The 24,884-nt window shown below is 37.4% G+C and overlaps 1 protein-coding gene across 6 annotated transcripts in view; it reads right to left on the bottom strand.

The window, feature by feature from the left end:
- Window positions 1-24,884, bottom strand: part of TENM2 (teneurin transmembrane protein 2) — a 1,239,558-nt gene that overhangs the window by 93,365 nt on the left and 1,121,309 nt on the right. For all 6 annotated transcript variants that reach the window (XM_051978860.1, XM_051978861.1, XM_051978862.1 and 3 more), the window contains 2 exons: window positions 23,916-24,116; window positions 22,005-22,190 (listed from right to left, as the gene is read on the bottom strand). In XM_051978860.1, the coding sequence (XP_051834820.1) occupies window positions 22,005-22,190; window positions 23,916-24,116 (387 nt within the window). The remainder of the gene's footprint in view (window positions 1-22,004; window positions 22,191-23,915; window positions 24,117-24,884) is intronic.

Here is a 24,884-nt window from a genome sequence, read left to right as displayed (position 1 = left end):
GATTTGCCCAACTTCCATTCTAGTTCTGCTGAGTACACCTTTTAGAAGGGATCCACAATGCTTCTTCCCTTAGGGTTGCTTGCTTTCTCTGTGGCTCTGTGAAATGCTACTTTGCTGTTGTGTAGTGCTAATAAGTCATGATGTATTGCCATGCATGCCTGCATGATGAATGTCACATCCAGGGACTTGGAGCTTTCAGAGGTCATCCACTATACATTGAATAATAAAACTCCTATTTAAAATATCCTTGGATAGGATTCCTGGCACAAATGCAATACAGAGAGAATAGTCTTCTTTACTAGATACTCTCAGTTGGGGAAAGACTTGGTTCTACTCCCATTTCATGCTTCTAGGAAAAGCCATCTTCCCAAAACTGACATCTTCAAGATAATGGGGCTTAGATTTTTTTCTTGGCTACTATTCCATAAAGGGCCACAGGATTCAGCATGAATAGAAATCCCAGGAAAAGATGAATACTATATGTCAGTCTCTGATACTCGAGGACAAGCAGAGTGTGTGTGTGTATGTGTGTGTGTGTGTATGTACACTTGTAATTTCATTGATAGAGGGAACTTCCAGTGAGGAAACTCCCTCTATTAGTTTAGAAAAATAGCTACTCTTCAATTTAAGATTTAAGAGAGTTTCTTGGAAAGGGGAAGAGAAAGGAAGATTTATATATGCCAGGCATTGCGTTAATTAAGCACTTTACAAATATTATTTCATTTGATCCTTACAATAACTTGTAAGGGAGATGCTATTATTGTTCCCATTTAACATTTATGGAAACCAAGGCAGAAGTTAAATGAGCTATGCAGAGGCACACAGCTGATGAGTATCTGAAGCTAGGTCTTGAACTCAGGTTCTTTCAGTGCCAAAGACAGCTCTCTAGCCACTTTATCACATTTGTCTCTTGTACATGGCTAGACTAAAGTGAAAAGCAAATAAAAGTCTAAGCAAAGTGTGCTGTATGATATTAGGGTTGAGAATTTAAATGTATAAAAGTCAAGAGATTCAAAAGGGTGGTTCCCACAGCAACCATAACTCAGTTCGCTGGTGAATACAAAATTAACTTTATTTCAAAACATGCCATTTAATTTACGCCTTAATATAGTCATGGCAGAGTTACGGTTGCTGGGAGAACGCTAACTCTGAATTGTTTTGAATAATTAATTGAAGGAAAGTTGGTAAAAATGTGAACTCTAATAAAAAGTCAACTCAAATTTGAGAAAGTTCTCTAATCGACCTTTATGTCAGGGGTTATCCCCCAATGTATTGGTCTAGTTCTGGGAAAATCATAATATTAGGGACATAGTTTTTCATATAGGAATATATTGTTCCTGGTGGTTCAAGGCGATTCAACCATATTGTTTGCATTCCTGTATCGCAGTGGCTTATCCTGGGAGTGGTTACATGTCTTTAAAACAACTGATCAGTTCAAGTAGTTGTCAAACAACTAATCGAATGATTAGAAACAATCTCATCCCACTACTATCAAAATAGTGCTTTCCATTAAATGGCAATTTCAGTCAAGCCAACTCAGTGTGAATATAATTTCTCTAAGATAATTAGCAAAGAGTCAAAAGAAAGGGATGGAAAAAAAGAGGTGAAAGAATATATTCCTGAAAAGCAGATGATATATCCTAGTTTCCTATCTTTGTTATTAAGATCATGAGTTAAGTAGAGATATCTTTTGTATTCAATAAATCTAATTCAATATACTACTAGAACCACTATTACTAACTACTAGAACAATAGCTACTACTACTAGAGCAACAACAACTACTACTATTACTACCACTACCACTACTACTACTATCACTACTACTACCACCACCACCACTACTACTACTACTACTAATACCACCACTACTACTACTAGTACCACTACTACTACTATCACTACTATCACTACTACTACCACCACTACTACTACTACTACTACTAATACCACTACTACTACAAGTACCACCACCACCACCACCACTACTACTACTACTACTACTACTACTACTACTACTACTATTTCCAAGATCAGGTTTTTCTCCTGAAGAAAGCTTGGATTTCTAAGAGGCAGAAGCAAGGAGTATTCTAAGCATGGGAAAGACTTTATACAAAAGCAAGGAATTAGGAGACGGAGTACCAAGTTAAGGGAACAACTAATTGGATAATTTGATTTAAATGTACAGTGCGAAGGAGAGTAACCTAGAAAGATAGGCTGAACCCAGAGTGTGAAAGGCTTTAAACTCTAGGATGCAGAATTTGAATTTGATCCTTGAGACAATAGGGAGCCACTGAAATTCTTTGAACAAGAGAGTGACAAAGTCACCTTTGTGTTTCAGAAATTGTGGAAGTTGTATAGGGGATGGATTGGAGAAAGTAGGGAATAGAAGTTGGAAGTTCAATTAGAAATCTACTGCAATAGACCAGGAGAGAGATAAGGAAGACTTAAATAGGAGTGATATGTAAATGAGTGAAGAGAAGGAGACCTATGTGAGAAATGTTGTGGAGATAGATTCACGAAGATTTAGTGTCTGTTTAGACATGGGAGAAGGGAAGGAGAGAGATGAGTTGAGGATGACTCTAAGGGTGCAATCTTGGGTGACTTGTGGCACTCTTGGAAAATACAGGGAAATTTAGGGGAAAATAATGAGCTCTGATTTTAACTTGGTGAGTTTGAAATACTTATGGGTTAACTTTGTTTTTAAGCAAAGCCCCTTATATTAATATGTGAGGCAGCAAGGTGGCACGGTGGATAGAATGCTGGACTTTGAGTAAGGCAGACCCGAGTTTGTATTCTGCTCAGACATTTATTTACTAGCTGTGTGACTCTGGGCATCTTCCTGGCTTCAGTTTCTTTATCTGTAAAACAGAAACAACAACAGTACCTCCTTCACAACGTAGTTGCATGAATCATATGAGATGATAATTGTAAAGTGCTTAGGACATTTTCAGTCATGTCCAACTCTTCCTAACCCTAGTTGGGATTTTCTTGGCAAAGATGTTAGACTGGTTTGCCATTTCCTTCTCCAGTTCTTTTACAGATGAGGAAACTGAGGCAAACATTTGCTCAGGGTCTCCCAACTAATTAATCTGAGACTGGATTTGAACTCATGAAGATGAATCTTCCTGACTGCTGGATGGGTGCTCTGTGCACTCTGGTGACATTTAGCTGCCCCATATAAATGTTAATTATTATTATTTTCAAATGAGATAACAGATGTAAATGTGTTATTTACCCAATTAAATTAAAACTCTACCCAAATGCTAGATGTTATATTAATACATGTCTCCCTTTGCCGTCTCTTTCCTAATCCCTACCCATCTAGCAACTCACAATTATCTCTCTTGTGGGCTGTCCTTCATTACCATCTCTTTAAGTCCTCTCTGTACGCTATTTCTTTTCTGAATCATAGTGTGGATTTTCTTTCCTTTCCCTTTAAATGACCTCCACAGGTCCCATATCTGCAAGTATATAGTCTTTCAATAACTTACAAGCTTTTTAATCAGAAGACAGTCTCTTTCTTTTTAGGATGGCTTCGGGCAGCCCTTCCTGCTGGGTTTTAGCAGATGACAGTTCAAAGGAAGCTGGCAAAAAAATGCTTGCCTGCCCTATAGGCCATCCTTCCTGGATGATGTTTCTCGGGGAAGCATTCTGCCTTTCCCAAACTGGAAAGACAGAGCCTGAGAGGGAATGGGAAGTAAAGAGGCATGTCTTGCACATATGTATTTCCCCCCTTTTGGCTGAAGCCTGTTGACACTCAATTTTCATGATTCTCCTTAAGCATATCTCCTCTACTTACTAGACTTCTGTCTCATCCCTGAACAAGTTTAGACTGGTGCCTCCTTCCTTACTATCAGTATTAGTAGCATTTTAATGCAGCTTAAAAAAAATCCAATTTTATAACGCTACAGTTATTTGCTTTTACTGCTCATCAGGTATTTTAAAGGCATATCACTGAGAGTGTAATGACCTTGCTGGTGCAATTAGTAGGGATTTAGATGTCTAATAGATAAACATCCACTGGTACTTTCCTATTTATTTGATCTTACCAAAACCTAGAACTTTGCTTCTATCCTAAAACTTATTCTGGATTAAACTTAGGGTATATTACAGTTTTCACTATCTCTCCTATGCATATTTTGGTTTGATTTCTATATTTCACTTGTTCATTCAGTCAACAAAAATTGAACACTTACTATGGACAAGTTCCTGGGCTAAGTGATCTGAAGAATAAGATTTGGCCTTATCCTTTATAATGCATTTATACAAAGAGCAGATATAATACATATAAAAATAACTATAAGGTAGAATTTGATAAAAGATACAAAAAGTATGAGACTTCAAAAGAAGAACTAATTAAAGGAGCTGGAGATGGCTTTATGGAATTGGACTTTGAATAAGAGAGATAATTTGAATAGGCAGATGGAGAAGAAGAAAAGGAAGGCATTCTAGGTACCTCAAATAGAACAAAATCCAGTTTGCAAGGGACTGAGGAGATAGGGGATGGTAAGGAAATGTAGTTAGTATTTTTCCTTGAAGTTTGGGGAGGGGGAAAGTGAGTTCCAGTTGTAGGGATGGGGTCTTAGAGTTGAAGGAAAGTCTTAATTGTTTGGAATAAGGATGACCATAGGTTATCTTAAAGAACTGATAGAGAGGGAAAAATTGAAGAAGAAAGCAGAGAGTCAATAATTGATAGAACAAAGTCCAAGAGGAGAAAAGAGAGGTTATTATTGGAAATAAAGATAAACAACTCTTTTTTTTTTGAGACAAAACAGAAGATGGAACCATGGTGGAGGACTATAAAATAGAAAATTCATGGAGCACAACTGATTAATCTTTACAGTATCTTCTTGGAAATGTAGAGGTCAAGGTGATTTGTTGAATGAAGAGGATGAGTATTGAGCATGGAAAGGATTTGGAGTGAGAAATAGAATTTGAAATACATAAGGGATGAAGAGAAGAATGGCCAAGCAGAGATTTTTTGGGTATTGTTAGTGGATCTAATCAACTCAAGTTGGTGACCTTTTTCAGTAATACCTAGCAGGGCAGAAAAGGAAAAAGCCGATGGTGGCCATGAGGTAGTATAGGATACTATTGAGAAACCTTGCTAAATTGGCTGACCATGGATCTCAGCACATGTCTCAGAAAAGAGAAACTAAAAGTGGGCTGTAGTCCTGGAAGAACAAAAAAAGATTGGCAGGAGGTCAATGAGGGCAAAGAGAAAGTTTAGTCCAATGGAAGAAGTGGGATAAGAGGAAAGGTAGAAGTTTGTGGGAGCAGTTAGTTCAGGGTTGAAGAGATTGAAAGTTAAGTTCGTAGAAATGATGAATTCCAAGGTGTGGCTATGCAGATGAAATAACTGAGTCTTGCTGAGTTTGAAATGTTCATTTTTAACTTTTAAGTTTGCCTATATTAAATGCCTTAAAAACTAGTAACATAGAAGAAGAGATAAAGAGGAAGCCAGTTGGTGAAATGGGTAGAGAGCTGGATCTGGAGCTATGAGAATATGAGTTCAAATCTAGGCTCAAACGTTTGGGAGCTGGGTGACTAGGAGTTTGTTTCAGTTTCCTTATCTTTAAAATAAAGATAATAATAATACCTATTTCCAAGGGAAAAGGAGAGGATAAAGTGAAATGATATTTCTAAAGTTCTTTGCAAACCTTAAAGTATAATATATCTATATCTATATTTGTTTTTCATTTGTTTCAATCATGTTTGAGTCTTTATGACCTCAATTGAGATTTTCTTGCCATTTTCTTCTCAAGTTCATTTTACAGATGAGAAAAAACTGAGGCAAACAGGATTAAGGAACTTGCCTAGGTCATACAGCTAGTAAGTGCATGAAGTCAAATTTGAATTTAGATCTTCCTGACTGCAGGCCTGATTCTCTATTCACTGTACCCTTCAGGTACTTCTGAAGTTTTAGAATGTTATGCACAGGCTTTTATAACAAGAATTCCCCTTGTCACCCCTAACCATCCCCCTTCTGCAACAAGAATTCCCCTTGTCACCCCCAACCATCCCCCTTCTGCTCCAGTGCTCATAGATGTATGATAAAAATACAAATTGTAATTGATCTATGAAATGCTATTTCAGTAGCAACTGATAAAGCACAATGAAAGAAAGATAGAGAAGATTGTGGGCTGACCTTTTTAAATGAAAAAGACTTCTAAACTGAACATTCAAATGATAAGCAAAAGTTGATTTCTCCAAGATAGCAAAAGAACACCTCTTTTTGATATAAAACAAAACAAAACAAAACACACCAATCCTACAATATTGATTTCCATCTGCTGGGGAGAGCTAAAACAGCATGCTTAATATTAAATGGCTAGTCACTTCTTGGTTCTAACAAGGAGGAGGGATTTTCAAAGCTTTTCTGCTAGATCTTTAAAGTGTTTGCCACCAGAAGATGCATAGCTTCCCTTTACTCCAGAGAAAGGGTTTCCTGATTTGTTGGATCAGATGCTTAGCCAGTGGATAGACCAGCCTTTGTGATTCCATCCACAGTATTTCTACTCATCTTCTCTACCACAGTCATTGAAAATGGCCAGGTGTTTACCATTGGGGATTACTTTATAGTTTTGCATCTGCGCTTGGAAGAATTTTTACAGCATGCTAGCATGCGTAGGAAGTGAGTAATTATAATAGGATGGCATGCTGGGAACTGTTCCCAGGAATCAGTGGCACAATCTGGAGACTATTTGGAGGGGATAGCAAAGCCATCTAGAAAACATTGGCTATTTCTGCTATGATAGGTGCATGATCAACAGGTTCCAAAAGTTGCTTGTTCCAGAGTAGTGGCTGATCCTTTCTTCTTAGGTTGTTTCTAAGAACGCTCAGATTTGGAGATTTGCATTTAATTTGAATGCATTAGAAAGAATGGAAGTGAATAAAAGTGGAAACTCAGTGAATGTGTTCAAGAGACAGAAGGGAAAGAATGCTAGAGAGACCATGAAGAAAGTTTAAAAAAAGGCAGCTCTAAAAATGGATAAATGGCACCAATGAAACAGCTTCATTATCACAGATCAGTCTTTCTTTTTTAATTCTGGAGTAGAAATGTTCATAAAGACCCTTAAACCTCAATTCTTCCCCCACTTCATTTAGGCTAGAGACCTATATTAGGTTTTCTAGACACAGGGCATACTTATATGGCAGCCCCATTACCATATTCTTTCTCCCCAACCATAAATCTAACAGCTTAAGGAAACAGAATGACTCTAATTGTGTAGAAAGAGCAAGAATCATCAGTAGGTAGTGTTGGTAAAACACTCTGGAAAACCAAGAGTCCTGAAACCTAACTCCAACTACTTTAATATCCAGGTCTTACAAATTGGCAAAAGTAGATACAGGGTGTTCTAGGACATGGCATCAAACTAGTGACCAAGGCATAAAGATAATGTAACAGGTGAGAATGTACAATGCTGTGTCTCCTAATAAGTTAGACAGGGCACACACACATATATGCACACACACATACATATATATATATATATATACACACACACACACACACAATAGGAATTTGTATCTTATTTCATTTTGGTTGTATTCCTTTGAACGGTTATTGGTTGGTTATCAGCCAGAATGTCAGCTAGAACAGCTAGAAGGGAAATAAGGGACAAAAAGGGATGTTAAATGAAGCTGGAATATATATTGCCAATCATGTTTCAGAATTTTATGTTAATATTTAAAATGTGGTATTCTCTGGGTTTAGACCAATGAATCAGAGTTGAATGAGCTGCCTCATATTAAAAAGGTTTCTTCTTTTTTTTAGTAGGTGTTTAATGAAAACATCTACCTGTCTACCTCAGAGGATTATCATGAGGATAACTGAGGTAACACAAAGTCCTTTGAGCTCCTTGGAGAAAAGACACTATATAAGTGCAAAGTATCACCACTGTACTGCTAATAAAGAATGTAGCCAAACTGGGAGTCTCCCAGTCAGCTCTCCTAGTCACCAAAGTAGATTGAAGCAGTAAGAACAAGAGGAAGCCAAACTTTTTGCCATCTCAAGCTAGGCAAATGCTGTTTTTTGATTTGACACTAGACTTTCTCTTAGAGCTAAGAGGCAAAGTTTTTCCTTTCCTTCTTCCCTTCCCCACATTCCCTTATTTAATAAGAACTTGGATTCACAGAGGCCCTCAGTCAGCAGTCTTGCATCAGTTTCTCCTGCAGAGGGAGAGCCTGACCAACTCAACTTCAGGAAGAAATGAGAAAAGAATTCCCTATCATACCAACCCTCCCCCTAGCGCTGCTTCCCATTGCCCCCCCACTGCCAGTAAAGCCTCTTTAAAAGCTTAAGTTTTTCCTGCTTAAAGATGTCCAAGCAGTAATCCATCTAAATTAGATTATAAGCATCTGAAGGTTTTCATAATAAATAAAATATAGATACAACTAAGAAAGATGAGCTTTAATTAATGAGTATTAGTTAACGAAATATGTTGTGTGAATATGAAGGATTAAAAATGAAAAATGATATGGGGAGGGGAAGATCAAGTTTTAATGAGCTGCCATTTTCATTTGATTTAACTAAATTTCCTCTGTTGTGGAAAATATTAACAATTATGAGGGAGTCATTTGAGTGAATCCACACAGTTTGGTACCTGACTGCTTATCTTTGATGTAATTAAATTGTGCTGCAAATGGATATAAACTAGTGTGTGAAATAAGAGGCTTCAGTTCTAACACTGATCTCCTTGGGGGGAAAAATTAGCAAGGGACATTGCTGAGAAAAGAACAGAAAAAGGCTCTGGAATTCAGAAATGAGCACCCAATATGAAAGGCAACACTGTTCCATGGATAGTGAGTGCCTCAGCAGAACCTGTAGTATTCACACAAAAATGTCCTCACTGAACTGGATTTACTGACCACTTAAAAAAAAGTAATCTATAGATGCTGGGAATAGATCTGTTTTCAAGTTCACATTTTTGGGGTATATTGGGAAATTTAAAAAATTTTATTTGTTACATTTAGATATTCCAATTTTCTAGTTCAAAATGGGTTCTCTTCAATCATCACATGCTAAAATGTAAAGCAGGGCCTTTGAATAGGCATATATCTTTCCAAAGTATAGGGCTCTATATGTCACCCTCTTATTCAAAAAACTCCAATGCTCCCTAGTACTTCCAGGAGCAATCAATCAAAAGACATTCATTAAGTACCTAGTAGTGTTCCAGGTACTGTGACAAGCACTGAAGATATAAAAAGTTGCAAAAGATAGTTCCTGCTCTCAAGGAGCTTACAATCTAACAGGGGAGACAACATGCAAACAAATATATACAAAAGATGCAGGACAAATAGGAAAAAAATTAACAAAAGGAAGGTACTAGAATGAAAAGGAATTGGGGAAGGCTTCCTAGAGAATATGGATTTTAATTGGGATTTAACAGAAGCCAGGGAGGTCAATCCTCTGGAAATTAAAGCTTTTTATAACTTGGTTTCTTCCCGTTTTTCCAACCTTGTTACCCTTTTACTATTCTCTAAGCACTCTGTAATCAAGTCACACTGTCTTATTTGTCATTCCTTGCAACATGACACTCCATTTCCCTCTTCTATCTTTGCACTGGATATTTTCCAGGTCTGGAATTCTCTCCTTTGTCACCTTTTGTCTCTAGATATCTTAGATGCCTTTAAGACTCAGCTCAATCCTATTGTATAGGAAGCCCTTCTCACTTTGACTAGTTGCTAGTGCTTTTGTCTCTGAGATGATTACCTTCTACTTATTCTGTATATATCCTGAATGTATCTGGTTATTTTCATGTTTGCTTCCACCATTAGAATGAGAACTCCTTGAGGGGTGGGACTCATTTTGCCTTTCCTTGTATTCTCAGTGCTTAGCACATAGTAGGTGCTTAAGAATAACTCACTATTATTTTGGCTTAAGCTCTTCATTATTTTTGCAGTGTATAGGAAACAGCTTTCTATTAGAAATAATCAAAGCGCAAGGACAAGAACAACCCCCCAAATCTCTCCCCTTTATCTGTTCAGACCACTAGGATTTCTTCCTCAACTCCCCAAATCCTCAAATCCATGCTTTGGTATGATTGTTTATTATTATCTAGCTATTAAACTATCCATATCTGATGCTTCAAAAACTAAAGAAAATACTAGTTACCACAGTAACTAAGAAGCCGGTTCTGCCCCACTCCCCTTAAAATGAATGACATCAACGATAATTCAAAAATATTAATAGAATGTGTTAATAGTACATAAAAACACTGAGGTATGTAATCTATAAATCACAAGTAGGTGACCTTGGGGGATGCTGGAAGCTGGGGGTGGGGTGAGTGAGGACATATGAATTTCCATGCTACTTAATTCTGGGCACGCTGTTTTCTGTGCTAGGGCTCTAGATGATATAATAATAATTCCCGTATTAGACCCCCAGGGAGCAGGTTGGCGAGCGAATGGATACCGATCTTACTTGGCCCCATTAAATGGAAATAAAAAAGTTAAATCAGTTCATATTCAAAACATGGAAAGAAGTTGATGGCAACTTGCTTAAGGGACACAACTTCACTTTCTTTTATTCCCCTGCTTAATACAAAAAGCTGGTTTCTCTCACCTACCCCATCATCTCTCTATTTTTAAGGGAATTGCAATCATCGGTGACATTTAGGTGCCTCACATTTATGCATACTGACTGTACAGAAATAGCCACACTCCCAGCCAGCCAGGGCTCTCTCTCAGAAGCAGAAACTGTCCCTTCTGACTCCTAGTCATTGGAGATGGTGAAGCTTTGATTCTGCAGCATGATTTGGGGGAATCAACCTCACTAGCATGTCAGAACAAAATTAAATACAAATGTTACTTCTGGGCTTGTGAAAGAGTTATTTTATAATCAGCAGGGCTTATCCCCCTGGCATTGTTTCCAGACAACCAGACAAGACTGCCTAACAATATCTGTTGGGGCTAAAGCATATTAAAAAATTAAAGATAATCTGCCTTTTCTAGAGTCCATCAGTGTCCTTAGAAAGAAGACTTATATGGGGCAGTTGACCATTTGCTTAGATGACCTACTGCCTCTGCTGCTGCAGTTGGGGCTCAGCTGCTTAAGATTCTGTTAGTGCATGGCTCAAGTCTTTCATTCTTCCCTGATGCCTATTTTGTAGAACTTGAGAGCTGGGAGACAGATTTTACCAACAGAATGTTTATTAGTCTTCCCCCTTTTCCTGGGCTTGGCTGGAACATAACATTTTGCATGCATGGTGAATTTTGAACTGGCCACATAAGGCTTGGTACTGTACCAGAATCAGCCTGATCTGAAGGAGAGAATGGTCTCAAGGATTAATGAAACAAAGATATCTTGGAAGGAATGTAGCTTTCTGGCACTGGGGTGGGACAGATAGGGAATAATGCTGAGGAAGGACAGAGCTGTCCTCTCATCTCCCATAGCTACTAGGTTTGTTATACCGAAAAGAAAGAACCACCTTTCCAAATAGGAAGTCCGGATTTTTCATTTTGCTCTTAGCTGGGGTGTGTCCTAAAATGGAACTATCCCCTGACCTTGGCTAAGGAAGGAGAAAGAAAAATATGACAAAGGGGCTGCTACTCAGGGATGGTCCAGGTCATTAAAAAAAATGACTTTTGTCCAGTGGGGTTTTTTTTTTAGTCAAACCCCCTGAGGTTAAATTTTTCCCTATAAGTCTGTCCATGGTCTATGCCATCTTTGCTGAAGCTCTTTTAGGGTTATAGTCTACCACAGCACTCTGCCTCTTGGTATCTTTCTCCTCACCCTTCCCCTATGCCTCATGGTATCTTTCCTTTCATTCCCTACCATGCTTCATGATGTCTTTCCCCTTCTTATAGCTAACTAATTCTTTTAGGGTACTAAATTCCTCTATGGATTTAGCCTGTCAATTAAGGACATGCTCCCACCTCAGGGAGGATACTCTTTCTCCTGGTTAACTGTGAGTTCTAATAGGTAATTTCTTTTTTCCATCATTAGTTGTTAAAAACTCTTTTCTTGCTATGTGCTCTCCCCATTCTATTTCATATTAACCACTCCTGGTATCTATTTGTATCACTTCATTTTGTTTGTAACCTCTCCTTTTAAATAAACTTACCTTTTGCCAAAGAGAATGGCCATTGTGAATTCTTCACATGACCCAACCCAACATTTGGGGCCAATTGATCTCCTAAATCTCATCATTTGGTCTTAAATACCAAACACATTATTTAGAATTAGGAATCGCTATCCTGAACACATCATATATGTGTGTGTGTGTCTGTGTGTGTGCATATATATATAAATTTATACAATATACACACATATGTGTATATAAATATAAAACATGTACTTAAAACTGGAGATGGCTTTTTAACATATAAAAGATGAACTAAATACATTATTTTTCTGTAATTTAATCCAGTCTAATCATCCTGAGAATGTTTATGAAGAAAGCCTTAAATCTCTCCTAGCAACTCTTGCATGGTATCTTACTTTACTGTATATAAAAATCAAGATTTAGATGATTGCTGATGAAGTGACCCTACAATAGATTGGAAAAGATTGTGCACAGAAACTGAGGTTACGATGGTATGAGGAAGCAAGTAATAAGCTCCTGACATTGACTGGCAGTTTTTCAAAATGATGGTTCTCTATTTACAGAAGGCAGTAAACTCAGAGCCTTTTAATATGTACTCTGTAATGGAATACAATAAGAGAAGAGGATTTGTACAAGATTTAGACACATTAGGCAGAAAACACTGGTGAAAAATGCAGAATCTGTCTCTTATTGGAACATCTGGGATGCACTGTGTGGCTCCAGATAATCCACAAGACAATCCTAGGAGATGCAAAGAATCCCCAGATGTTAAACAATAGGTCATGCTCCATAGAACCAACAGTCTGGAGTAGAGTAGAAATAAAAGTAATTTTAAAGTTTATTGGGCTGACTTGGGGTAGAGTCAGTGATAACCCACATTTTGTAGAATATACATGATCTTCTCCATCAGTCTTGAGTTGGACTTCTCTTAGATCACTCATCTTCCCTTCTTCCTTTTCTTCTCCTTCATTCCTTCCTTTTCCCTTTCTCTTTCCTCCTTCCCCCCTCACATTAATCCTGTTTTTTGTCCTACACCCATTCCACATCTTATTCTTTGTTACCTTTGCTTAATCTAAGCAACTTGCCTAGTATTATTCAACTAATAAAATAGCAGATCTGCAATTCAAACCCAGGAGCCCTAACTCCAAATTCAGTGTTTTAAAACTTAAATTCAAATACTGGCTCTGACATTTTTAGTTCTGTAATATTGGAAATTCACTTACTTCTCAGGAGCCTTCATAAAATCAGAAGAACAATTATCTTGTACTCCCTACATCACAGGATGGTTGTGAGGGAATCACATATGGAGCCATAAGTAATAATAAAGAATAAGGCAAATGGAAATAGCCACTGTTGCAAAGTGTGCTGAGACAGATTCTGGCTAAAGATCCAAACTTCTATATTACTATGCCCACAATATAATTAAGATCTATTAGTGCATCCTAATAGTTGCTTCTACTTGGGCTAATACAATAAGAATACAACTTAAGCTGGGAGAGATGGAAACCTAGGTTTCTGTGTCAGAACCAGGTTCATAAATATAATTAAGGAGAAAGAAGTCAGCCAAATTTGAGGTGGCTAAACAAAGTGAAGAAGGTTTGATTCTCGGAAAAGGAAAATTGTTGGGCTTTCAGGAAACACTGAACTTCTGGTTGTATGATGGAATGGAGCCATTTATATGTGGAAAACAAGTCAGGACAGAAATGTTTCTATAAAATTCAGCTTAGATACTATCTATGTGAAGCTATGCTCTATTAGGAGCTTGTATCCTATATTTTCAAATTACCCTCTAATTAGTCAGTAAAAAAGCATTTATCAAGTACCTACTATGTACCAGGTACTGTGCTAATGTTGGGGACAGAAAGACAACATGTGTACAGACAAGATATATACAAAATAAATAGGAATAATTAATAGAGAGAAGGCATTAGCCTTTTCTCTAGGAAAATTAGAACTAAAGGAAGCCAAGAACAGAGAGGTGAGGAGGAATAGGATTCTAGGCATGAGGAATATGCCTGGAATCTAGAGATGGACTGTCTTGTGCAAGGAACATAGCAAGTAGTGCAAAGTCACTGATTGGCTGGGGAGTAAAGCATAACAAGCCTGAAAAGGTAAGAGGGGACCATGTTCTGAAGGGCTTTGAATGCAAGATAGAAGATTTTATATTTGAACCTAGAGAAAGTGATTTAAACCCCTCCCACAAAAATTTTATTTTGTATATATGTACATGCTGACTCTTGTCTCCAATAGGGGGCAAGGACTATATTATTTTTATTTTTGGATCCTAACTGCTATATAGAAATTCTTGATTGATTGATAGCTTCTATCTCCTATCAGTTTAGCCTATATTTTCTGTATTGGCTATTATGCACAAGTTTACACAACAAAGTTATTGCTACACTGTAGGAAAGTAAGTGAAAGAGGTATGCCATAATTTAAGAAAACTTATGAAATATAATTTCAAAGTTGGTTCAAAAATGGTTGGTTAATATATGCTGCAAAATGATTCTTTACAAAATAAAAGACCTTGCAGGGGTAACCTTTAAATAAATAGAAACTTCTCTCTTCTACTTAAATGTTTGTTTACAATTCATTAACTACTTGACAAAGACATTGAAGTGGCAAGAGATTCTTAAAGGTAAAAGAGAAAATCTGCACCCACAGAGCAGATTTGAATTTATAGTCAGTCTGTGGGGAAATAAGATCTGATTAGCAAAAAATGATTTTAAATGCAACTCAGAAACATAGCTAGTATGTAAAGTCAATTACATTTCTTCCGAATATTCTCTCTCAGAGCTTAAGAAGCCAATCATTCCAAGCTTTGAAGATTCTACCATCTTTACCTCACTGTATACCTAGGATATCTTACTTGATATGGATTGCTGGACATAGAACCATTCTTGAGATTTTGTTGTAAAATCATTACAGCAGAAATCTAATATTTTACTTGTTCTAACATAGCTCTAATGGCAATGTAGTGGTTTGAAGCTCTAAGAGCCTCTGAAATAGACTGGGATGATATTGTAAATACCCCCCAAACAGCTCACCTTATTCTGGTCCACTAAGGTTCAGATCTGCACTCTGCAGTCAACCTAATCAAGGCATGTATTTCGCCTCTTTCGTCACCCATTCTTGGGGAGGGCTTGGGATGTGTCCAGAAATCAATAAATAATTCAGACATCCCAAAAGCAGGAAAACTCACTGTTCACATCATAGAATAACTGAATCTTAGATCTGAAGAAGCCTTTAGAGGTGAACTAATTTCACCCCTAATGATATAAACCCCTTTCACAGGATCCTGGTAAAGTGTAGTCTTTATTCTGTTCTAGTCTCAAACAGTTTTGATTATTAGGAAGTTTATTATTCTTCCACAAATTGCCTTCTTGTAAGTTCTTTTCATTGGTTCTTAAGTTTTTGGATTGGTTTAGGAGATTTTGCAGAGTTAAACCAGCTGTGGTTCATAACTTAGGGAAACATTTTGAATAGATATAAAACAAGTTTGGGATGTATGTTACAAAATAAAAAAGGTTTATTTGGAATAAAGACACCTTGGCACACTGAAAACTACTAGCCCACACTCCTCCTCATACTTTTTCTTCCATCTACAAACCTTCTTCCCCTGTCAGGAGAGCATTGGCTCTTCACTTCTACCTCTTCAAAACCCTAGTTTCTTTCAAAGCTGGGCCCAGCTTCCTACACAAAGCCTTTCTTGGTTCCCCCCAGCTTCATACAAAACATATTTAGTGCTATACCTAGCACAGAGGAGATTCTGAATAAATAATTGTTCACTTGATTAATTAAATCAAAACTGAAATCTCAAAAAAAAAGTCACTATAAAAGAGTCTCATTTGAAAGGGTAGAATGCCCCACATGATAAAAAGGCATAAAGGTTTTTCTTTACAATTAAAAAAAGAATCTTATTTGTTTGGTGGCTTAAGGTTTTCATTTCTATAAAGTTACATTAGTACAGCCATGCTCTGGAAGAAGCAAATTATAATTGCTAAAATGGAGATTTTGTTTCTTTCTCTGGATTTTGGGACTAGAGACAACTCTACCAACCATATCTGTCCAACTTGCTCTATTTGGCAAGGTCATCAAGGCCTGAGTACTCAAAGACAGCAGCTATGGTAGGGGAAAAAGCTTCTAATATTCAGAAATGAAACTGGCAAGAGATGAAGAAACAGCTGTACGCAGCCTGTGGTTAGTTAATTTTTACAGTAGCTTTTTCTGAACCAGTTCCCCGAAGCCCCCAAGACTTCTCCCTCTTGGACTGTGACACTGTCTACTCCTGATTACAATCACTTAATCAGCTCATCAGATTGTCGCACGGCTGGTTTTACCTTGGGTAAAAGATTAATTTTCCTTATTAACAGCATAGGAATCTATTTCCCTCCCTAACCAATTAAAGGTGAAAAACTGAAGGGTCCCAGTGTGGTGGAGAGAAAACTGTTATGATGTGTAGCATATGAGCTGGTCACTCAGCCCTACACATTTTCAGCAATAAAATCTGTATGACCCTGCCTGAAGTTGGGTGTTTATAACTGAGGAAGAGGTTGGGAAAATTATTGCATAAATTAAGAACTATTCAGCCAGCAAACAGTTTATTCAGTGCAAAAGTATCTTGTCTTGTATATGTCTATGTGTGTGTGCATGCTTGCTAGTCTAAATTTTCAAGAGTAACTGTCTGAATGAATGGTCCCACATTCTCTGGATAATTGCAACAGTCTTCACATCACATTTAGCTTCAGTGAACACATTCAGTCAAGGTGAAGGTTGGTTCATACCTTTTGTTTTGCTCTACTACTCTCTCTTGAAAACAGTGTTGAATGCTAAACTCTGCCACTTAATATAGCTGCTTCACTGTAATAAACTGCACAGTTATCTTAGAGTTTAATAAGGTTCACAGTGATTGTGACCTAATAAAAAAAACAACCATATTCTTCGTTTCACCACCTGGTGTGTTACCACCCTTGGTTTTGCTTTTCAGGTTAAACTAATCCTTACAGAGGGGAGAATTATGAGCCACACTCCATTTCTAAGATTCACTGTCAAGAATAAAATTCTCTTTCACTTAAGTAAAAAAAAATCCTAAAAATAGTTAGGGATTCCATTTGATTTGGAATCCTGGAATATTTTATGGAAATGTGATGCTGATCTTGAATGTGTTTTCATTTTTTTAGATAAAGCGATTGGAAGAAACAGAACTATGTATGAATTTAGGATTATAAATTAGCTATAATAACCTCCACACAATTGTTATAGTTGATGTTTAATATATGCAAGAAGTTCTATTAATAATATAGTAATATATTAATTTGGTAGAAAATTACAGGACTATATGAAAACACATAATAAGAGAACATGAAATTAAAACAGTTCTTAAGTTTCACTCTCAACTGTAATTTAATAATGATGAAGAAAAAGATGGTAACAATTAATTTTGGAGCGGTTATGAGAAGACAAACATTACTACTGATGGAGACTACTGATAGAGCCATGAAGTGGTCCAGATATTATGGATTTCAATTTCAAATTATGCAAGGAATAAAACTAAACTGGTTATAGTCTTTGATCCAACAATCTGACTAATGGGTCTCAAGGAAGTCAAAGACAGAAACAAATACCATATATATAAATATTCATAGTAGAACCCTTTGAGCTTCCAAACAAAAGTATTCAGGAAAGAATTAAAAACAAAGCCCTAATTAGGAAGAATAACTGAAAGAAAAAAAAAACCATGGCATATAAATACAATGAAATATTACTATGTAATACAAAATGACAAGTATGAAGAATTCAGAAAAACATGGGAGCATACAGAATAAAATAAGTACAATTAAGAGAATAATATTCACAATATTGCCACAATGTAAATGAAGAGACTGAAAAGAAGAACAGTGAGTTATGGGAAAAATGATGAAAGTCCTTGAGAAACAATAACATACCTCTTCCCTCACGGTAGAAAGGCAAAAGACCACTAGCATAGAATATTGTATACAATGTCAGACAAAGTTTCTGCATGAAACATTTTTACTTAATTCTTTTTCTTTGTCAAAAGAGATGTTTCAAACTAGAATTCTATGGGTGAGAAATGATGGTGATAGTTATAATAGAACAAAAGGTATCAATAAAATATTTTTAAAAAGAAAATCACAGGACTTCCATATTGACCTAATGTACAAATAAGTTGGCCTCTCTAACTGCTCTAATGTGTCTAGACCTTTTTTTATTTAGAGGTATTATTTTGTGACCTTAGAACCTGATCTGTTTACTTTTTTAATTTCATATTTTTCATTTCTAATACTCATTTGTAAAATAAATGCAAGTTTCATGTGTTATTGTCTACTATAAAGATGCCTATATGCAATAACCTGAACAGGGATAGAACTTTACAAATCTCTGAAAAAAACAACAAAACAAAACAAAACAAAAAAACCAACCCTTCACAAGATAAGCTTAAATACCAGACAATAACCCATCTACCTTTCTGCCCTACCTTCAATCCCCAAATGAATTTTTCATATGGTAAATGACATTTTGGTTCTATTTGTTTTCAATTTTCAAAATATAGTATTTGGACTATGATACCAAAGGACTCAAGACCCACCCTCCCCTTTATAACTGTTGGTGTCTCAGAGGGGGCGGTTTGGCTCTGTGCCTGTAAATTGTGGCCTTTATTTAAAATGAATTTATAGGACTTTATGCTTAAGCAAAACTGTTCCAGGGCTAAAGGTTTCAGATTAAAAAGCAATTATGCTGGTATGAACTTCACTTCTGCTTTAAAATGGTAAATCTCACCAGCCAATGTCTTATGTTTTGCTCTTTAGACAATCCATAAGGGACTACCCAGATACATGCTTGTAGCAGACATCCATCTCATAAAAGAGCAGAATCCAAATTCCTTAGCATTCATTGCCTTGTCAAAAAATATCTTGGTAGCTCATACCAAATATACTCACAGATCCCCGACAAATTGTATTTTTGACTTGGGAAGGGGTAGTGTGCACTTTGTTCTGGGTCTGACCAAATTGGTAATTTCCCCCATTTTCCTTATGTCTCTCTAAGCATTATTAGAGATACTGGTTTATGGAAAATGAAATACAAATCTAACACTTAGCCTACATGGAACCCTTCAATTTTCTTCTGCAGAATGAATGTACCTTTTTTCCTTCTGGTAACATAATTGCAGCATGGAAGAGACCTTGGAAACTATCTCACATCTGAATCCTCTTAATAATCTACCTGACAAATGATCATACAATTTCTTTTTGAAGATCTTCCGTAGTCCATTATAGTTCTGGACAACTCTATCTTTAGGAAATCTTTCCTTTTGTAGAGCCTAAATTTTGAAAATCTCTTTTCTCTTGCCAGTTTACTTTCACTACAAACTATTTAAAAAGTTCCCATCTTCTTATTTTATCCTTAAAGCTCCCTGTACTCCACATACTCTGCCATTCCTTGCCTCTTCCTCTTCTTCCTGGATTCCAAGTCAGACTTTAGCCTTCTTTCCTAAATATTATCTTAAACTAAGTGTGTAATATGCCAAACTGGGCTCTTTTTTTCAGATCTTTTTCAAGAAACTTTCAAGATACAGCTCTTCAGCACCTGCCTGGTCCTCAAATCCACATAGGTGGCTTTTCTATGCAATCTTTCCAGGAGAAAGTCTTCCTTACTCAAACATGTTATAATTTGAGGCATGATGATGTAGTAGATAGCCCTCTGAACTTTGAGCCTGAAAAGCTCAAATCCTGACATAGCCCCTTTATAGTTGTGTGATTTTGAGAAGTCTCATATTGCTCACCTGGAAAATGTGGATAAGAATGGAACCTATTTCACAGAATTATTGTGAGAAGCAAATGATAGAATGTAGATAAAGAGCTTTGCAATTCTGGAAGCGCTATATGGATGTGTAATTTATTATTACAACTACTACTCATACTGTAACTATCTTATTATTTTCATCTTTTTTGATGGTGTTCAGATAGAAGTAATCTTGTGACAAAGAATTTTCTTGTTCTTACTCTTTTACATTTAATGTTCTGTGGACTATTATTACAAAGGTGGATAAAATAACTGCTTTGTGTAATTGAATGTAAGTACTGGGTTATAAGCTCATCTTCTGTCAGATCACTTAAAGTATTCTAAGAACAAGTCTAGTAGCAGATAGGATGATGGAGATCATTATGATTGTTATTATTGTTATTAATATTATTAGATGAGGAGTGATTTTCCATAGGGAGTCTAGCCTGTTGAAAACAAAGATGAGGTAAAGGGGGAATTAAATTTTGTGATTTAAAGGAAAACGGTTTTTTTTCCCCCTACATTTAGCTAGAAAGGATTTTTGGGGGCAAGGTTTTGATTCAAATCATGTAGTGGGAGGAAAATGAGGCACAAAAACTTCAAAGGGAAATGCCCCTGAGGATTTGAAGCTATTTTTAAGAACTGATTTTTTTTTTAAAAAAAGAATATTAAGCACTTGTTGGTATTGAGCTGTGCATAATCCCTTGAAAGGCTCATGAATCCCCAAGACTTGACAGGGAGCTGAACATTAAAGCAATTCCAAGGGCAGCAAGATCTTAAGTGTCATTGAGAAATGGAAAGAACAATTCACTGCCAACAGACTGTCCCATTAGGGTCCCAATTGCCACAGCTATGACCCCAATTTGCATGCTGCCTCTCTGTTGGCCAATTAGATTGTGTCTCTTTGGGTGAATATAATGCACAGAGTCCTCTTTATTTCTGGCTCCCTAGTCAAATGAACAGCATGGGAAACTGAGCCTCACTTTCTGAGTTCCCTTCCCCTTCCCCAGTCTTTTCTTTCAGTCTCACTTTAGGTGATAATTATAGGACCTCAAGTGAGTAGAACACCCTCCTCAGTTATGGATTTAATATTAAAACTACCACCCATGTTAATGAGCTACTTGAAATTTACTGAATTTTCTATTCTGAGGACAGTTAAAGGATAGAGGAAAGGGGTGGTTTTATAAAAGGAATAAACTAAAAAAAAATAGAAGATAAAAATTTCTCTTTAGATTTAAGTTTTTCTGGATTTAAAGTTGGCCACAGAGATTCTCCAAATCAATAAGTGTTTTCTCCTCTCTCCACCGTTTGTGGAATAGTTATATAATTTTAAACTCAGATTAACTGCAAGAAAAACAAACGTGAAAATGAAAACCACCCAAGCAAACAAATCTGAAAAATGAGTTTTCTCTAAAAAAAAAGAAAGAAAGAAAACTTTTTAAAAGCATCCCAGGCTAGTAACATTCAGAAAGAAGCTGCTTGAGCCATTTTGATGGTCCTCTCAGTACTGTGACTGGAGGGACCCTGTGAGAGAATATAGGGGGTGGCATATTAATCTGCTATGCCAGTGGTCAGACCCCTTTCTGTGACTGATGAGACACACAAATGCCACAGCCCAAGAGCTGTTCAGGGAGCTATTTCTATAGCCCCAGGAGCCCTGTTCTCATCTAATCTGACCTCAAGTGTGTTAGTGGGTGGATAGTGATGCATGGTGTCAGGAAAGCAGTAAGCCATCCATCCAGGAATTTTATCTTTTTTTTTTTTTTCCAGCTACAACAACAACAACAAAAAATGTGTCACCTGAATACCAATGTTCCTTGATGAGCATGGAGCCCCTCAGCTCAGACCATTTCCCATGCATGTGCATTTCTCTCTTCCTGTGCATAGGACCACTGATTAGCTCTCTTATTTAGGTCCATTTCCTGCCAACACTGTACAACCTGGATTTTAGTGAAAAAGAGAAATTGTTTCCAAGTGGGGACTGTGACTACCCCCCCCTTCCCCTTTGGAGATTTGGAGAGGCAGCACAGATGTTTGGGAGCACTTGTGTCCCTGAAGGAACAGCCCATCGCAGTGCACAACAGTCACTATATTTCTACAATTTATGAAAATAAAGCAATATGTGCCTGTTTCGGTGCCTGCCGTTTGCCTACCAATGGTGCAGTGTTCCCCATTCCAGCCCTCTCGGCATTCACATTTCCCATCTTTACAGGTCCCATGCTCAGTGCAGCGAGGGTGGCACACGCGTTGGTCACAAGCCACCCCTGTCCATCCCTCTTCACAGCGACACGTTCCCCCGATGCAGACGCCGTGAGTGCCACAGTCTACTGAGCACACTTCTGGAAGAAAAACAATGATTACAGCTCAACACTATGGCTGGGGAAACCCTCTACTGGTGGCTGTACCAAAAAAGTGGCCAGAACCACAAGATCAGCTGCCGAAGAGTAGCTGGAAACTCTGGGATCTTCTGCAACTAGTCTCCTACTCAGTAGACCCTTTTTCTTTCTGTCTTTCCCTTTCTTTTCTTTCTCTTTCACTTTCTTTTCTTTCTTTCCTCTTTCTTTTCTTTCTTTCCTCTTTCTTTCTTTCTTTCTTTCTTTCTTTCTTTCTTTCTTTCTTTCTTTCCTCTTTCTTTCTTTCTTTCTTTCTTTCTTTCTTTCTTTCTTTCTTTCTTTCTTTCTTTCTTTCTTTCTTTCTTTCTTTCTTTCTTTCTTTCTTTTTCTCTTTCACAGCTGCTGCCAGCTGAAATGGCTGAGATGGTCAATTGTTCCCCATTTGCCAGAGGCAGAAGCTAGCTAGTGCTAGGATGGAGGCACCCAGTAGAGAGGGCATAGTGTGGCTTCCCTTTATTGCTGGAAACTGGGACTCTCCCACTCGAGTTCTTGGATTTGGCCAGTCTGACCACAGATCTCACAGGTAGATCTTGTAACACCAATATCGTGTCTCCAAGATTACATCAAGATTGCCAGCCACCCTGCATCAGTATGTTGTATGCAATCATACACTGCATTTACATAGCATCTTTCTCAGAGGAGCTCAAAGGCTTTTGTGATTGTAAAGGAGACAGACAGACAGATATTCACTCCGTACCTTTCCAGACCTCTCACTCTAGGACAAGCACTTTCCAAACATTCATCCTTACAGCAGCCCAGTGAGGGAGGCAGAGGTCATGACTCCTATGGAGAGAAGCCCTGGACCAGAAAATTTAAGTGACTGGGTTGAAGTCACACAGGGAGTCAGTGGCAGAATGAGGACCAGGGTCCAGGACACCTGCCTCCCAGTCCAGTGCTTTCTCCACTAGACTCGAAAAGCTTCAAAGCTGAAACTCAAGTGAAGTGGGATTGAGAAGACATCCAGAGACAGCACATTTTAAATTGGCTTTTTTTTCCCCTCTTGGAATGAAATATTCATTTCTTTCCAGTTCTAGGCAAAGCTTCACAAACATTCCTATCATGATTGCCATGGCAATCTGACAGCTATCTCACCACCCAGATACAGGGGGCGGAATGATGCTCACTTGCCTGGATAGTCACTGTCACTGTGAACATAACCATTCTTGGAATGGTTGGAACTGGCTTGAACTGTTGAACTATAAACATACTTTTAATTTTAGGAAAATAAAGTGTATTGTGCAACTTCATTATTTTTCTGTCACTGGAGTATTGCAGAGCTTTATAACATGTATACATGGTACCCTCAGGGAGCCTCTTTCTGCTTTAGAGGATGCTCTGTTCAGTTTGTCTAGGGCTGAATTGCTCTACTTTCTTTCCTAGTCCCTTTAGGGAGTGTACATAAGAAACCCTATAATGCAAATGGCGGTACACTTCAGGGTACTACATCAATTTGCAGTGATAGAACGAACAAAGCATAAAACAGAGAATTCCTGTGGAAAGTACAAATCCTGTTCCCCAAGCAACAGCAGCAAGGACATCACTGTGTACTTTTTAGAAGTTCCCTTTATTTCCAAGCTGAAGGCAAGTTTAGTTTGTCATTTACCTGGGCTTATGAAAAGAAGACAAGGTAGGGATATTGGGGAAAAAATAAAAGAAAACCTCTTGACTTACCAACAGAACAGTCAGGACCCATCCAATTGGGATCACAGCTGCAAAGTCCAGTGTCACTGAGGTATGTGCCATGCCCACTGCACTGATCTGGGCATTGGGCCCTTGGAAGCTCACAATTTATACCTCCCCAACCAGGACCACAGATGCATGCTCCATTCACGCAGACCCCATGGGTGGAGCAGGTTGGATCTAAGCAATCAACTAAAAAAAAAAGACAGAGAAGAAAAAATACATTATATATCCATGTGATGTATATAGCATTATACCCGTTTCACAGGAAATGGACCAGCAATTTCTCCAAGTCCAAAAAAGCTGCAAAAAAGCTTAGTAGACCAGGAAGTACTTTTGAAGTATCTTGGAGCACTTGTGGGGAATAAAGTCTGCCAAGATTTTTAAAAAAATCTCAGCCTTAGAGATGATGAGAAAGAAAAAAAAAGGTGATTTCTCAACTAAAAACTGGAAAAATTCAGAAATGATATTACACAAAAACTTATCAGGAAATCTTTAGGACTCAGTGATTATAAACATTAGGTACATCAGAGCCCTCCAGAGAACACAAGTAATATTGGCAATGGCTGTACTCACTGGATCAACCAAAACACAGTTAGCTCTTGATAATCTTTACTAATGGAAAGGAACATTGGAGGATATAGTTCTAAAGTCATTAGTATTTGCTTTCATAAAAAAAAAATTTGTAAAAATCCTACACATATAATTTTCACCTTCCTAATTAAGCTTTTCTTAGAGTGGTATTAAAATGAGTTTTCATTCTCTGAACATATTCTGATAGCACCTACTAAAGGTGATGAGTGACAGTGAAGGAGTCAGTTCTTAAAGTAATCTCAAGTGAATAAACTATAAGCAGGTAACCTAGTTGACCATCTGACTAATTTTGTTTTTATTTCTTTTGGCAAAAAAATTTCTTTCAAAGAAATTGATCAGATCATAGTTTAGGAGCTGGGGCCAAAA

The sequence above is a fragment of the Antechinus flavipes genome, chromosome 2, assembly GCF_016432865.1.
Source record: "Antechinus flavipes isolate AdamAnt ecotype Samford, QLD, Australia chromosome 2, AdamAnt_v2, whole genome shotgun sequence".
Taxonomy (NCBI): Eukaryota; Metazoa; Chordata; class Mammalia; order Dasyuromorphia; family Dasyuridae; genus Antechinus; species Antechinus flavipes.
This window is presented reverse-complemented; position numbering and strand designations above follow the sequence as displayed.